This window comes from Hydra vulgaris, chromosome 02 (assembly GCF_038396675.1).
Source record: "Hydra vulgaris chromosome 02, alternate assembly HydraT2T_AEP".
Taxonomy (NCBI): domain Eukaryota; kingdom Metazoa; phylum Cnidaria; class Hydrozoa; order Anthoathecata; family Hydridae; genus Hydra; species Hydra vulgaris.
The window spans coordinates 10,821,115-10,837,360 of NC_088921.1; the positions used below are offsets into that span (position 1 = coordinate 10,821,115).

General features: G+C 25.6%; 1 protein-coding gene across 1 annotated transcript; it reads left to right on the forward strand.

Moving 5' to 3' along the window:
• On the forward strand, positions 1–14,427 carry LOC136076732 (NACHT, LRR and PYD domains-containing protein 3-like). The gene is made up of 4 exons (XM_065790136.1): positions 1–145; positions 8,333–8,380; positions 9,037–10,380; positions 13,740–14,427. Exons 3-4 carry the CDS (start codon positions 9,048–9,050, stop codon positions 14,330–14,332), a joined length of 1,926 nt encoding a protein of 641 aa, XP_065646208.1. The 5' UTR covers positions 1–145; positions 8,333–8,380; positions 9,037–9,047; the 3' UTR covers positions 14,333–14,427.
• Positions 14,428–16,246: the final 1,819 nt, after the last annotated feature.

Consider the following 16,246-nt stretch of genomic DNA (forward strand, 5'->3'; position numbering starts at 1 on the left):
AGATAATAACACTGAAGAAAGTGATGGCAATCAGTTTACAGATATTCATCTAGCAGCCACTGCAGAAGATTTTTTAATGCCGTCGAAAAGAGCTTGAACAACGGGTGGTCTTGCTTATAGACAAAATCAAAACAAAGCTCAACAGGTAGATCTTATAAGTAATATTTTGCCTGACAAACAACTTCTGAAACAAATCCATCTAGAAATTCAAACCTATGGAAAGATGAGCCGAATATTTTAAAACAAATTCAATTTACTGCCAATCCTGGTTTGAAGATAAACATTGAGAGCAAGAAACCATTAGATTTCTTTAGACTTTTTGTTACAGAAGAGCTTATAAACACTATGGTATTTAAAACTAATCGCTACGCAACGCAAGAAATAAATAAGCAGCGTCCCCTCAGGTGAAGCTCACATTTTAAAGATTGGAAATCAATAAATTCAGAAGATATGAGGCAGTTTCTTGGAGTTCTTTTTATGGGGTGTGTCAAAATGCCATCTTTAGAACACTATTGGTCTAGGAACAGTCTCTATAGAGTTCCCTTATTGTCTAGAATAATGCCACAAAATAAATTCCAACTAATGTTACGGTTTTGGCATTTTATTTACAATGCAGATTCAGGTAGCGGACGCTTGTGTAAAACTATTGGACTTCTCGATCACTTAAATAATACAATGGATAACATCTACTGTCCTAATACAAATATATCAATCGATGAGTCAATGATGCTTTGGACGTTTTGTATTCAGGCAGTATGTGAAAAATAAAAGACATATGTATGGCATCAAGTTCTATGAGCTTTCCGAATCAAATGGTATTGTACTAAAAGTAAAAATCTACTCTGGCGAGACAACTTTTGGTAAACATTTGTTGTGTCAAATTGGAGCTATTGTTTTAGACTTGGAATGGAAAAATTTCTGGGAAAAGGTTATCACCTGTACACCAATAACTTGTACAATTCCATTGAGTTAACAAAGCACATGATAAATCAAAAAACATACATTTGTGTTAAATTAAGAACTGACCAAAAGTCAAATCCAAAAGAATGTACAAAAGCAAAACTGAAACAGGGAGATATTATAAGCAGAAGCAGAGAGGGTGTAGTGGTTGCTAAATGGAAAGACAAAAGAGACATGCTAATGATTAGCAAATTGCATTCGTTGCAAATGATTGAAGTGACAAACAGGAGAGGAGAGAAGAAAATGAAACCCAATATCATTAAAGATTACAATCTATGTATGTCTGTAGTAGATAGGGCAGAACAAATGGTATTGTATTATGATTGCCTAAGAAAGACAATTAGTTGGTATATAAAGTACCACTTCATCTCTTTGATACTTTTTTGTTTAATGCTTACTGTCTAAACAGCAAATATAGACTAGATAAAACAATTTCCTTGCTTAAGTTTAGAGAATTAATTCTTACGGATTTATTGGGTGAACGTTTGAATAAAACTGTGCCTCGAATCACTAATAATAGCTTCCACTACTTGTCTTCAATACCACCTAATGAAAAGAAAAAATTCCTAACAAAACCATGTTGAGTCTGCTCTAAAATAAAAAGTATAGAAACACAATATGAATGTGCTGTTTGTGAAAATAGACCTCCGTTATGTATTGGCGAATGTTTCAGAATTTATCATTCAAAAGAATAGTTTTACACTTTAACTTTTATGAAATAAAATTTAAAGCATTATCAATATTTTACTTTTTTCTGTTTTAAGCTATTTCTGTCTTTATCCGCATTTAAATTAGGTTCCTTGGGTTTTTATAATAAAAACTTGAATGTAATATTTTCTGAAATCAAATATGAAGCTAAGAAAAGAAAAAAAAGTGAATAGACAAAGCCAGTCATGCACAAATATTATTTGAAATAAGTTAGAATAACTACGAGTTTACTTGTAGTTGGCAAACTCATGACGTTGGCTTACTATGAGTATTTTTGTAGTTGGCAAATATCAAAGTCCCGCTAACTACAAGTATACTTGTAGTTGGCAAATAAATGACGTCAACTTACTACGAGTATACTCGTTGTTGGCAGCGAACATGTTAATTAGCCTTAATTAAATTTAACCCTTCGCGTCTTTTCTTTAATTTATTCATAAAAAGGGATTTATGTGATATAGTAAACATTTTTCACAATTATTTTTAAGGATGATGTTAGGTAATGTTTTATTATGTAAAATACTAATATACTAGCACTCAAAGTTTAACAATTTTAATCAAATAATTAATGAGTTTATTTAATAATACTGCTGATGGTTTCTTACAATAGTAGATTCAATACTTTTTTTAACTTATTATTACCTCAGGTAAATATATTTAATTATCTAGTAAAGATTGAGTTTCATCACTGATTTTTACAATGGTACTAATTATTGCAATGTGCAGAAATTAAAGAGGTTGTTCTTCAAGTGGTATTATTTAAAAAAGTTGCAACAAGTATATGTTGCACCAGATATAGGCAAAATTGCTGGTGTAATTCTTAATACTTTTTACTTTCACTGAGTTTCTCTTTAAATACTTCAAACATACATTTACCAGTTGAAAATGTGCAGTTTGCAATGCATATCAGTCACTCATGAACTTTTTATGTGACATCTTATAATTATTGTATTCAATAAAGCACATACCATCTGATGCAATTTCCATTAAAATAGTTTTCTTTATATTATTTTTCATTGCAATAATATACATTTATGTTGTTTTTGTAATAAGAGTAATCGAATTTTCTCTCCCTTTATTTACCAAGTTATATGCATTATAAGTGCATCAAAATTAGGGGTGGTAAACGATTAACAATTAATCGATTAATCGATTAAAAACCATTAATCATTAATTGATTTATTAACAAATGATTAATCGATTAATTTTTTTTTAATATAACAACTTTGCGTTTTTTTGTTTCAAAGATTTTTACGAAGATTTACAAGCGTTTTTTTAACGAACAAGACTTGTGTTGACTTGTATGTTGATTTGCCTTTATTTTCCAGCATCCGGTCAAATATTATTATAAACAAACAAAAACAATGCTTTTTTCATAGTGCCGTTTCTTAACCACCATTTACAATGTCGTTTGTAAATAACCGCTCTGAAGTTTGGAAACACTTTTTATTGGAAAATAAAGGCAAATCAACATACAAGTGCAAAGATTGTTCAGTTGAACTTAAATTCCATTCATCAACTTCAATTTCTTGTATCATTTAGAGCACAAACATAAAATTTATTTGACAAAAGTTATTTCAGAGAAGTCTAAAAATATACAGCCAGGTATTGCTACCTATTGTAATAAAATAGGTAGCAAAGCTGAAGATGTATTAGCTCGTTTAACTGCTGTTGATCGTATCCCTTTTGCAACTTTGGCCAATAGCAAAGATATTAAATACGGCTGGAAAGCTCAAGGACTTATAATCCCTGATGATCGACATGCTATAAAGACAATTGTTATGAACTACGCAAACTCAATTAAGTTAAAAGTTGTTCAAGAGCTTCAGCATAAAAATTTAAAAGGAGAAAGGTTTTTAATTTCTCTTGATGAGTGGACTTCTGGTAAAACTAGAAGGTATTTATGTCTCAATGTACATTATTCAGACAAATGTCACTATGGTCTTGGAATGATTAGAATAAATGGTTCGTTGCCTTTGGAAAGAGCTGTTAATATTGTTATTGAAAAATTAAATGAATTTGGCTTAAATTTGATCAATGATGTTTTTGGATGTGTTACTGGCAATGCATCAGTAATGAAAAAAATGGGACGAGAAATGGGAGTTATACACCAACTCTGCTACTGCCATGGAATTCATCTTGCTGTATGTGATATTCTTTATAAGAAAAAATGCTTAGAAATAGAAACAACTCAAGAAGAAATAATGACTGATGAGATTGAAATTGAAACATTTGATTCCGACCGTGATGATGAAAACAACACTGAAGAATGCTGGAATGAGGAAAGTAATAGCTCTGTTTCACAGGAAATCCAGTTTAATGGGGACTATGGCATTATCATATTGAAGGTTCGTAAAATAGTCAAACTTTTTAGAAAATCTCCACTTAAAAACGATTCCCTTCAAAGTATTTGTAGAACAGATTTAGGAAAAGAACTCAAGCCTATTTTGGATACTAAAACAAGATGGAATTTGCTAATAAGTATGTTAAAACGATTATTAAAATTAAAAAATGTTATTGCAAAGGCTCTTGTTGATATATCTAGAACAGATTTAATTTTAAAAGAAGAAGAAATAAAACACATTTCTGATATTGTTCAGGTTCTACATGTTGTAGAGTTAAGTGTTATGGAACTAGGGAAAAGAGACTGTGATCTGATAAAATCTGATAAAATTATTTTGTTTTTACTACAAAATCTTAAAGAACAAAATACTAACATTGGTCAAAAATTATTTACTGTTGTCTCGGAGAGAAATGTTAAAAGAAGAAATAGTAATATTGCTGGTTTACTGTGCTTTATACATAACCCAGCTGACTATAAATCAGACTCAGAATTTCCAGATAATCTTTTGAAATACCCACATAAAAATAAAATTGCTAAAACTGCTAGAGAATATACCTACGTTTATTTCTACATGAGGAAGTAGAAGCAGCATATCAGTCTGAGTTAGAGTACACTTGTAATGAAGAACCATTAAGAAAAAAAACTAAAGGTGAAGAATTAGCAGAAATAATAGCTAATACAGCTTCAGCAGCAGGAAAAACTAAAGGGATAACTTTTAAATCTTCCCCTCAAGAAGTTTTAACATGCATTAAACGTGAAACTGCAGTTCTCAAAAGCACTGGAAACAGGCCAAGTTCTTTAGAAAAGATTTATAATGCCATGCTAAGTCTTCCCCCGTCTTCTATAGAAGCAGAAAGAAGTTTTAGTGCAGCTTGTTTATTTGTTACTAATTTAAGAGCTAGCTTAAACGATGATACTGTTGATAATTTATGTTTTTTAAGATCATATCTGATTAAAAGAGAAATAAAATCATAAAAAATATAAATTACTTTTTATTAAGTTATAAACACATTTTTTCTAAAATTAATCGAAAATTAATCGTTAATCGATTAATGTAAAATACCGATTAATCTACCAGCCCTAATCAATATATTTTATTCAATAGTGCATCAATATATTTTATTATATATATATTATTTATTCAGTCAAATTTAGACAAGATAAGTATTCTTAAATAAATATTGAGTCAAATTTAGACAAAATAATTAATGTATCTGAGATTTTTCCATAATCAATTGTATTGTTTAATTAGCAGCAGCATTTTTTGACCCATAAATAAAACATTTATCAATTAATTTTAGAATTTTAACTACTCTCTCTCCAGCACTTTTTTTTTTCATGAAATTGTTAGTAACTTTTATGGTAAAATTTTATTTTCTCAAAAAAACAACATACTATGAATGTTTTTAGATAATTTCTGCTTTCATGTTACTCTATTCTTTGATGCCTGTGCTTTTAGAATTTTGTTTCTGTTACTTTTGCAAAACTGAATTTTTAATTCTTTACAATATAGTATCCAATTCTTTCTGAAATTATTGTTTCTAAAAAAATTACCTGATGTTCATTTCTTAATGGTAGATCAGTTTTACTTTTACTTGGTTGTGTTAGGTAAAAATTAAAAATGATTGCAAAGAAGTTTCTGAACTGTCATATTACAAGCAATAGCAATTTTTATTTAAAGAACATTAATTAAAATTTTATTAAAAAACCGACTTAAAAAAAGCTACACAATTTTTTCAACAGTATTTTGTAGTACTGCTAATAACGTAGTGAAACTTTTACAACAAATCAAAATTTTTTACTTTTTCATTAGTAAGTAATATTAATGTTAGTTTACTCCAAACACTTAAATATTTCATTTATCAGTTTGATGTTTATAAGCTTTGATAAGACTTTTTAAGGTTATACTTACTAATATTACATAAAAATAAATCAAGTTGTGGCTTTGAACAAGATTGAAACCTACATAACATGCATTGGAGGAAACTAAAAGTTCTTGATAATGGCAAAAATGATAAAATCTGATTTTATTTAATGATACTCTTTTTCAAACATAAGATACTGTCTCAAAGTAAACAACCTGATAAAAGTCAAACTAATACTAACATTCAGTATCATATCACAGGTAGTGACACCAATCCTGATTTCAACTTAAGATTGAGAGTTAAATGCCATTGCCTACAATACAATGTTTCCAAAATTGAATATGACTGTAGCAGATCTAAATTTAGATCTGCTACAATCATATCAATTTGATTTTTGTCAGGTTGTTTAATCTGTGTTTCTTTATAATAAGGCACACTTCCGAATATAATTCAGACGCCTTATGAACGTTCCACGCTGATCAAAAACAAAATTTTAGTTTCAAGAAGGTCTAGGATGTTCAGGACATAAACTGAACATACATTATACGTATGTCCAGTATTTGCTGGGTTTTTGATAATTTAAAAGTATGATTAAAATGCTTTGATAAAAATCATAAAAATAATAAAAATGCTAAAGTGTGCAAAACTGCACACACAAAAAAGGACCATTAATAATTGTAAACATGGAGCGACATGTCGAAGTTTTAAATCTTTGGTTTCAATATAATATTGTCTGAACTGACAATAGTTTATTTGTACACCTAAAAGGTGTACAAATAGTTTATTTGTACACCTTATGTTTTAAAGACTTATAATGTTAAACTACATATATTTCAAAAATAGACAACTTAAAGATCTCTTTCCAAAATGATATCAACTATAACATCATATATAATCAATTATGTCATCATATTTATCTTCTTTTTATGAATTCAAATCAAATAAAGGGTATTAATTGAAAGTTATTTCAAAAGTTAAAACTATGCTCCTGTCAAGCTTCTATGGTAAATTTAACTCATAACTAGAATAAAAAATATGTTTCTAAGTTAAAAAAATATTTTTATAATTAATTCTAGATGTGTCCTACTGGAATACAAGAATTTAAGTGTAAGGTTAAGGGTAAGTGTGAGGTAACATTGACACATCTTTAGAAAATATATTTTTTTCAGCTTTGACTGAAATTGGTATGCAATATTTCTGTGTTTACCAATGATAATGCTGCCAGAAACTGATGAAGAATTTAATCACTTAACTAATATTATTAATAGATAATTAATTTCGTTTTTGGGGTTCAACTGTCAATATTATCCCTATATGGTGTAACATTGACAGTAGTATGTTTTATGCTGTAAATGTTAAAGTTACATCATAAGGAGTAAGATTATCATTGGAATATTGACAATTAAAATAGAGAAGACATTTTTAATATATATTATATATTATCAGCAGTTCTGTAATCTTTTTATTGGGTTTCTTCGTTACAATTTTTTTAGTGTTTGATTTAGTTTCAGAAACAACAAGATAATTTTTTACATTTGCAGGTTTTGATGTTTTGTTCTTACCAACACTAAGCAACATTGTTTGGTGTGGATTTTAACTTTTTGCAAGTGTCAGTTTTTAGATCTGTTGACATTTGATGTTTTGGTACATTTCTCTTTTTTTTAAGAACATTTTAATTTAGGGTTTGTTTGACTCCATTTCATGTAACTGTGAAAGATTCATCAGATGTAAGACATTCCGCCAACTTTTATTTGATTCTTGGGATGACTTAAGCATTTCTGTCAATGGGATGACTTAAGCATTTCTGTCAATGTTGTCTCAAAACTAAAATATAGGTTTGAAATAAAAATGCAACAAAAAAATTTAAAATGCTTAGTATTTTGAAACAACATCATAAAAACACATGTAAAAATGATGTTATGTATGGTTTTACTTATCTTCAGACTGAAGTTTTTCGACAACAATAAAACTAGAAATAAGTTTAACTTATGCCCTCCGTATTGTGTTATTGTTTACACTTACTATTATGTGGATAAAAATAGTTATATTTTTTCATTTAACATCTTTTAAATAAACATCTGGCTTCAACATTTGTTAAACTAATTTTAACATTAATAAAAAACGTTTAATCTAATACATGTCCTTGTTACCCACATGTCTAAATAACCGCACCTTACCTTATTCTATCAGTTTTTTTTCAACAACAAATTTTTTTAACTTTTAAAAAGGCAAAAATTGATAATTAGGTATTTTTAATGTTAAGAAATCTCATATTGAACTTTGAGTATGAGATTCCTTAACTTTTCCTTTAAACAAATTCTTTAACAATTCCTTCAAATAAATTATATAAGAAGATAATTATAATAATAAATAAACTTAAATGAAAAGTTTTTCAGAATTAATAATTTTATTAATGTTTAGTAAGTTAGTTAGAATTAATAACTTTTTTTTCTATTAGTTCCTTCAAATCCACCAGATACTGATAACAAGTTTTGTGTTAAGAAAGGTAATTATAGTTTAAAATTAACAATGATTATGAGAAAGGCTATATAAACTATTTATTTATGGTTGACTATTTTTCTTTAAAATTCTCTAAAATCATAACATTCAAACATATCGTTAGTGTAATAATGAATAAAATCACAACATTCAAACTTATGGTTGTTGTAATAATGAGTGATAAGAGGTATATGGCAAATAAAATTATTTAAAAAAGAATCCAAAAAACCACAAGTATTTTTTACTCAATTATTTTACTAGAATAATTGTCACAAAATGTACTAACTCACTCGGACATAACAATATAAAATAAAGTGGATTGATTTTTTTTTTTGGATTGATTTTTTTATCATGTTGCTTTTTTTGTAGTGTTTTGACATTAAAAGAAATGTAATCATTGGCTATCCAGCCTTTTTATTGCCTCTTGCTTAAACAGAACTCATCACAAAATGTAATAAGAAGTCTTTACTCAAAATAATAAAACGAAAATCTAAATAAACACTTGGCTAAGAATTCAAATTAATTGTAAATTCCAATTTCAGAATTAAAATGTAATATTTGTTATATATAGTTTCTGAATTTAAAACTATGATACCTGTGCATACTAAAATATTTAAGATGTGATGATGATGATGATGACTTTGATCAATTGTTTATATTTAGATACATCAGAGATGTGCACAGCACTGAAAAATTATTATCGTGAAAAATATGGGAAAATAAATAAAGTACAACCACCATTAAAAGTACCTGCAAATGTCGATCTGATGGATAATTTTGTTGATCTATGTATTGTTGATGCAGTTAATACTCAAATGGATGTTGTTTTTAATTTTAAACGAAAAATTTTTCTTGAAAAGCAAATGAACTATACACCTATTCCATATAATGAAATTTTTATGAAAGAAAAGTCTGTAATATTAATATCTGGAGTAGCTGGTATTGGAAAAACATGGTTGCTTCGAAAATGTTTGCTTGATTGGTCAAATAATTTAATTTGGAAAAATGTTAAACTTGTGTTTTATTTGGAATGCAGAAGGCTTAATCAATATCCAAATATTTCTAATCTTAATGAATTACTAAATGTTTTCTACAAAGATATTATAAATGATTTCAAAATTAGTAATCATCCTGCACTGTTTATAATTGATGGATTAGATGAGTTTAAATTTTTAAATGAGTTAATAAATTGCAGTTCAAGTTGTAAGTATCCAATCGTTAATGCTTTAATAGAAATTCAAAACTACAAATATGTTGTTGCTGGTAGAGTTTATGCAATTGATCAATACCAAAGTATATCTATAGAGCATAGTGATAAGTTAAACATTCAAATAATGGGGTTTAACCAAATAGGAATACACAAATATATAGAAAATAAAGTTAGAGAAGAAAAAAAAGATGTTGTGAAAGAAACTTTAAACAGCTCTCCAATTGCAAAAGCCATGGCATCTGTTCCATTTTATTTATGTTCCATGTGTAAAATTATTAGTAATTCAAAAGAAATAAATAAAAATTCTTTCTTAACAATGACAAATTTAAATGCAAGTATTTTTTTATACTTTTTTCAAAATCACATCATAAAAACGAAAAAATTGATGAATAAGATAATTGAAGACGATTCCAATAAGAAATATATTTTAAATATTTGTAAAATTGCATATGAATTGTTTGTTGAAAATAAAGTAATTTTTTCAGAAGAAGAAATTCAAACTTTTATCATTGATTTTGATAACAATGAAAGTAATCTTTTTGGATTCATAGAAAAGATTGAAACAGATGAGGGATGTTATTATCAATTTGCACACTTAACAATAATGGAGTTTTGTGCATCTGTATATGCATATAATTGTTTAAGTATTGAAGAGATTATAGCCAATAAAAAGCTGGAGAGTTGCTTATCGATGATTTGTGGATTAACTAATAAAAGCCAAAGTAGTTTATTAAAGTTACTTGTTAACTTAAATCCTTCAAAAAACGGTTCTGAAGAACTTTTGTATTCTATTTTAGGTAAGTTCTATTATGCAATAAGGTATGAAAAATTTACAAATTTTTACCTTATTTCTCTAAAAAAAAATATTTTTTGTTAATGCAAATTATTTTGGGGGTTCTGTTATTTCTAAATTCTGTTATTTCTAAATTTTTTCTTGTTTTATAATGTTATCATGTATATAATTTATATTTATTTGTTTTTATACGATTACAAAAACTTGATTAAAATCAATTTAATTGTTTATAAAACAAAAGAAAAACAAAAAATGGTTTTAAAATAAATATTGAGTTATTAAATTTTTAAGCTTTTTAACTTTAGGATAAGTGTTTTTTACTAAACTAAAAATAAGCTAAAATTGTCATCAGTAATTATAGTTAACAATAATCTGATAACAGATTGCATATTAATAATATTAAACCATTTTTAATATTAGCGATTCAACCCTCGGAATTACGGTCGGCATTCGGCAATGCCGACCTAACTGCCGACCTGAAAGTATTTGAGGTCGGCAAAAATTTGCCGACCTCGTTTCTATGTTTTATGGTTAGACCTTTGTATCAAATAATTTTTGCCGACCTGATGCTGACCTCAAAAAGATTGAGGTCGGCAAATTATTGCCGACCTCATTTTTCCTAATTCCGAGGGTTGGCGATTTTAAATTTTAACCAGAGTTAAGGCAGTTCATAGCAAGCGTTGTTTTTTTTACATAAATTCTCAAGTCTTGTTTTATAGGTAAGTATAATGTTTTTTAATTTGTTATGTGAGTTATTTTTCAATTCATTTTGTTTCTTAATAGGTATTACTTTGGTAAACTAATAATAATATACAAGTTTTTTTTTTTGTCATCAGTAATTATAGTTAACAATAATCTGATAACAGATTGCATATTAATAATATTAAACCATTTTTAATATTAGCGATTTTAAATTTTAACCAGAGTTAAGGCAGTTCATAGCAAGCGTTGTTTTTTTTACATAAATTCTCAAGTCTTGTTTTATAGGTAAGTATAATGTTTTTTAATTTGTTATGTGAGTTATTTTTCAATTCATTTTGTTTCTTAATAGGTATTACTTTGGTAAACTAATAATAATATACAAGTTTTTTTTTTTTTTAGTAGTCCACTAACTCACGCATTTCACTTTTCTTCAAGTGACTTTCGTTAATAAAAGATAATATAAACAATAATCGCAATTATTTTTTTGTTCCAATTATTATTTTTTTTATATAATATTTTAAACAGAAACTGTTTATGTTCTCTAGCACAGTTTAAATTAAAAATCACATTTTCAAGCCCTAAACTTGGTTTATAGTCATTTTATAAAATGTGATCAAAAAAATCTCGAAAATTTACTATTGTTCGCAATTCGCTGGATTCTCATTTTATAAAAATTGTTGCGATAGTTACGATACGTTTAACTATTAGCTAAACGGTTGTTTACAATTTGATTATAATTTTATTCGAATTTTCTGATAGATTTTTTGAAGTTCGAGGATCGAGTTTTTGATATTTAAAATCTCACAATTTGGTTTTTTTTTCTTAAAATGTTTTAAGGAATCATTTTGTCACCATAGTTTATTGAAATTAACACTGATAGCTAAACTTTTTAAATTTAGTAAGTTGTAAGTATACTGCAGTTTTAATTGTCGTAATTAGTTTTAAATTTTAAAAAATCTTGTTTTGAAACTAAATTCAAATTGATTGAAAAAAAAAAATTTTTATGGAGCATATCATTTTTTTTTTTGATACATTAAATTATTTCATTAATATTTAAGAATAAACAGATCTTTTGATTTAGTTTTGATTTAATTAGAGTGAACAGTATAATTTCGCAGAGAAAACTAAACGTTTGATATCAATTAAACAATTTTGAAGTTATATTGATTTTGATTTAAAGCTCGTTTTTTTAAATATAAACATCAAAATCAAGCTTGTCGTATTGATTTTTAAACATTTTGAGTTCTTAATCGATTGTAATTTTAATTGACTTTCTTTTCAATCTATTTAATTACTATATATTTCCACGATTTCGCACTTTTTTTGTTGTTAATTAACAGTCGGTCCAAGTTTTAATCGTTCAATATTACTTACCGGAATAATGATATAATTCCTGGGAATAAATTTTTTTTTTTCTGCTTACAACGTATGTTTAATTTTCGCCGAGAACGTCTGTAACTTTAGCTTAAAAAGAATACAGAGAAATATCAAATGTATAAAAGTAAAAAAATATATTTATAAAATGATTGTGTGAAATAAAGATTTTAACGACTTTTAATGTCTGTTTTTTAAATATTTCATTTTTTTTTTCATTTGTTTTCATTCTTCTATTTAGTATACCATTTTATCTGGTTTGCCTTGAAAAGTTATTGGTATTTTTTTAAATCTAAAATATGAATATTTGTGTTCGGTTTGAAAATACCACTTATATTTACTTTTATTTGAATTTTATTTGGGAATCTAGAATTAACGTATTTTATAAAATGTATTTGATGCCAACCCTGTTAGCTATGCTTTAACAACCCTGGTAGCTATGCTTCAACAACTCTTTTCAAATTATTTTTAACTATGATTTTGACTATTATTTCGCAATAAGTTTTAATAATCTTTTGTTTTAAAAATTTTTTAAAAAGTTATAAAAATCTTTTGTTTTCCTGTTCTTATTTCATTTTATAAGTATTTCTTATTTCTCTGTGAAATTTTATTGTTTATTCTAATTAAAATGTATCACATAATATATTTCATATTATAAAATATACAAGTTATAAACAGATTATATTTTGTGTTATAAAACATAAATTCTCTGTATTATAAAACATAAACTATGAAACATAAATTTTTTTTTTTTTTTTTTTGAGTTTTAAATCAACGTCGAAATCGAATATTTAAACTCTCACTCTTTGAGTTTTTTAGGGGTTTTATTCACATATTTTAAAAAAAGATAGTCGAAGGAGACTTTTAATTTTTTAATACGAATTCGATTTACAAACTTTTATTTAAAATCTGTGTTTGAATGAAGAACGATTTCCTTGTGTATTATTAAAACAACTGAACGATGTTATTTTTGTAAATTTAAATTAATTTCTACGTTTGAAATGAATAACGAAGTACTTTTTTTTTTGTTCATATGAATTAATTTGTTATATATTATTTTAAGCATGTTACATTTATAATAAAATAGAGTTAATTTGTTTTAAAAATGTAATAAATAAAAACTATTTTTAAATAAAATGTTAAATATGTGTATGATAAAATATCATAATAATATACAACTTTAATTATAATTTAATATTTATATATGTATTAATATGTAGAATATTATAATTTCGATTATTATTTTAACTTTTTTTAATTGTTATTTTATTTTTGTTTTTTCTTTAGATCGTCAAAAACTTAAATCAAAAACTTATTACGTTGATTTATTCATTGAATGTTTTTATGAAAGTCAATCATCATTTACTGATAAAATAAAATTAATTGTCGATGAACAAAAGTGGAAGATTTCGAAAAAATTTCACGATGGAAAAACTTCTTACAAAACTTCTTGTGAAAATTATTTTGTAAATCATTACATTAAATCTGGAAGAAAGTTATTGTGGTTAATTGTTTGTAAAAATATTTTAAGTGATGAAGAAAAAAATCTTATAATTCAATGTTCAACAAATGTTCGCGAAGTCAACTTTTATCGTCCAATTAAATTCGAAGGATGGAAACCGAAAGATAAGATTGAAAAGTTGGTGATAGAAATTGATTGTTATTTAATAACGAAAAAAGATTTTGAAGAAAATTTTCTTCCGTGGATTAATCTTTGTGAAGTATTATATCTTGAACTTCACGACGACATCGATTTCATTGAAGAGATTTATGAATGGATTCGTTGTTCGAATGTCAAGAAGTTGTGGATCGAGTACCGTGGAAAATATTTTCGTAACCTCGATAAATTAAAAAACTTTATTACACAGAAAAATGTTTAATATCTTAAGTAAAATATAAACTATAATTATAAAGTAATAAATGAAGTATTTAATTTATTATTTTATAATTAAAATATACGAATTAGTTTTAATAATATTTTAGTTTTATATTTTTAATATGTTTAAAATTTAAATTAATAAAATATAATTAATTTTATTTTAAAATATTAGTAATAGTAAAATCATTAATTATTTAATATATTATTATTGTTATTATTATTATTATTATTATTGTTATTATTGTTATTATTATTATTATTATTATTATTATTATTATTATTATTATTATTATTATGCAACATAATTATTTCTTTCAATATATATTTATAGTAATGCAACATACTAAAAAGATTTTACACTTTTTCAGCAACCTCTTAAATGAATGTTTAAAATTTTAGTTTAATTAACATTAATTATAATTTTTATTAAATGAATATAATAAGATATATAGTTATAAATAAATAAATAAAAAGTAGAATTATTTTCGTTTTCTTTTTTTATTAATTGAATTTAAATAAAATAATGAAGACGTAGAGTAAAATTTTTTTGAGGTTTTAAAAAATTTGAAAATATTAATAACGTTATGTGGAAATCTTTTGTTTAATATTTTATATATTTAACATTTTTGTCGAATATGTTTAATATTTATCTTTTAAATAAAATTTTAAATATATTTTATAATATTGAAAAAATTGAATTATTTTAATTTTCGATTTACTAAATATATTTATGTTCATGAACAACTATTTTAAAAGTTTAAGGATTTTGCCATTTGTTTCTTCAAACGATTTTTGTTGTCAAAATAAAAAAGTTCGAAAGTTTTGTAGAATTTTTCTTCGAAGTTATTTTGTTTGGAAATTAAAGTTTCATTTAAGTTACAAATAACTTTGTTAATTTAATTGTAAATTAATAATTAGATATTAATTTTAAAATGTTAACATCTTAAAAAAGTTTCTTTTGTAATAAAATTAAACTAAACATGCTAATTGAAGAAAACTGTTTCTTAACTAAATAAATTATAAAAATTTTTCAAAGAGATAAATAAAGACGTACCGAGATTTCAAAGAGATAAATAAAGACGTGTTTTGTTTTAATCATGAATAGTATAACTTGGTGTATATTAAGTTTATAAAGATTAAGGGCATTAAGTTTCCTCTAAAGAGATTCGTAATTAACCATTTTGTAAACGCCAAATATAATTCTGGGGGCATTTTTTTGTTTACTGTTTATTTTTTTGATTTCTTTAGTTAACTGAAATAAGTAGTTTCTCAAGCACTATTGCAGTAGGTAAGACAACCATTAATAAATAAAAAGTATATATTTCATATTATATAAGATTTAGTATTAAAAAATGGTCACTATTTATAGCATAATAAAAATAAAAAGTATACTTTTTAAAGACTTTGTATTAAGAAATAGTCACTCTATATTTAGCATAGAAAAGATTTTTGAGAATTTAATTCTAATAAAATTTGTATGAAATTTCCATAGTACAGTTTCATTTAAGAAGTCTTATATAAAATACGAAGGCAGCTTATGGGTGTAGGTGGGGTTACTCAAAAACGTACTAACGCGTAATAGGGGCGGTAAAACACGCGGTAAAAAAGTAAAGATGGTAACTTTGTTATTAAAAAAAATTAACTAAACAATACCGTCGCTGCTGCTATTAGTTCCTAATTCATTATGATTAAAAACGTAAATAATACTGTAAATGATTTGGTACTTTCGAGGAATTGCAAAACAAAACGCAAATGTATTTATGTTATTTAAAGCTAAAAAATAAACTAAATAGGCTATTGAATAGCAAACCTGTATTTTCAATGCAGTCTTACTTAAAATACCTAAAATTAAAGCTGAATGGTCATCAAACAAGATATTTTACGATAAGAAAACTATTGAAGATGTCATTTACAG

Excerpts from the sequence above, each read along its gene's own strand:
- LOC136076732 (XM_065790136.1), top strand. The coding sequence starts at position 9,048 with ATGTGCACAGCACTGAAAAATTATTATCGTGAAAAATATGGGAAAATA. Across the intron at positions 10,381-13,739 it reads ACTTTTGTATTCTATTTTAG|ATCGTCAAAAACTTAAATCA; the intron begins GTAAGTTCTATT and ends TTTTTTCTTTAG.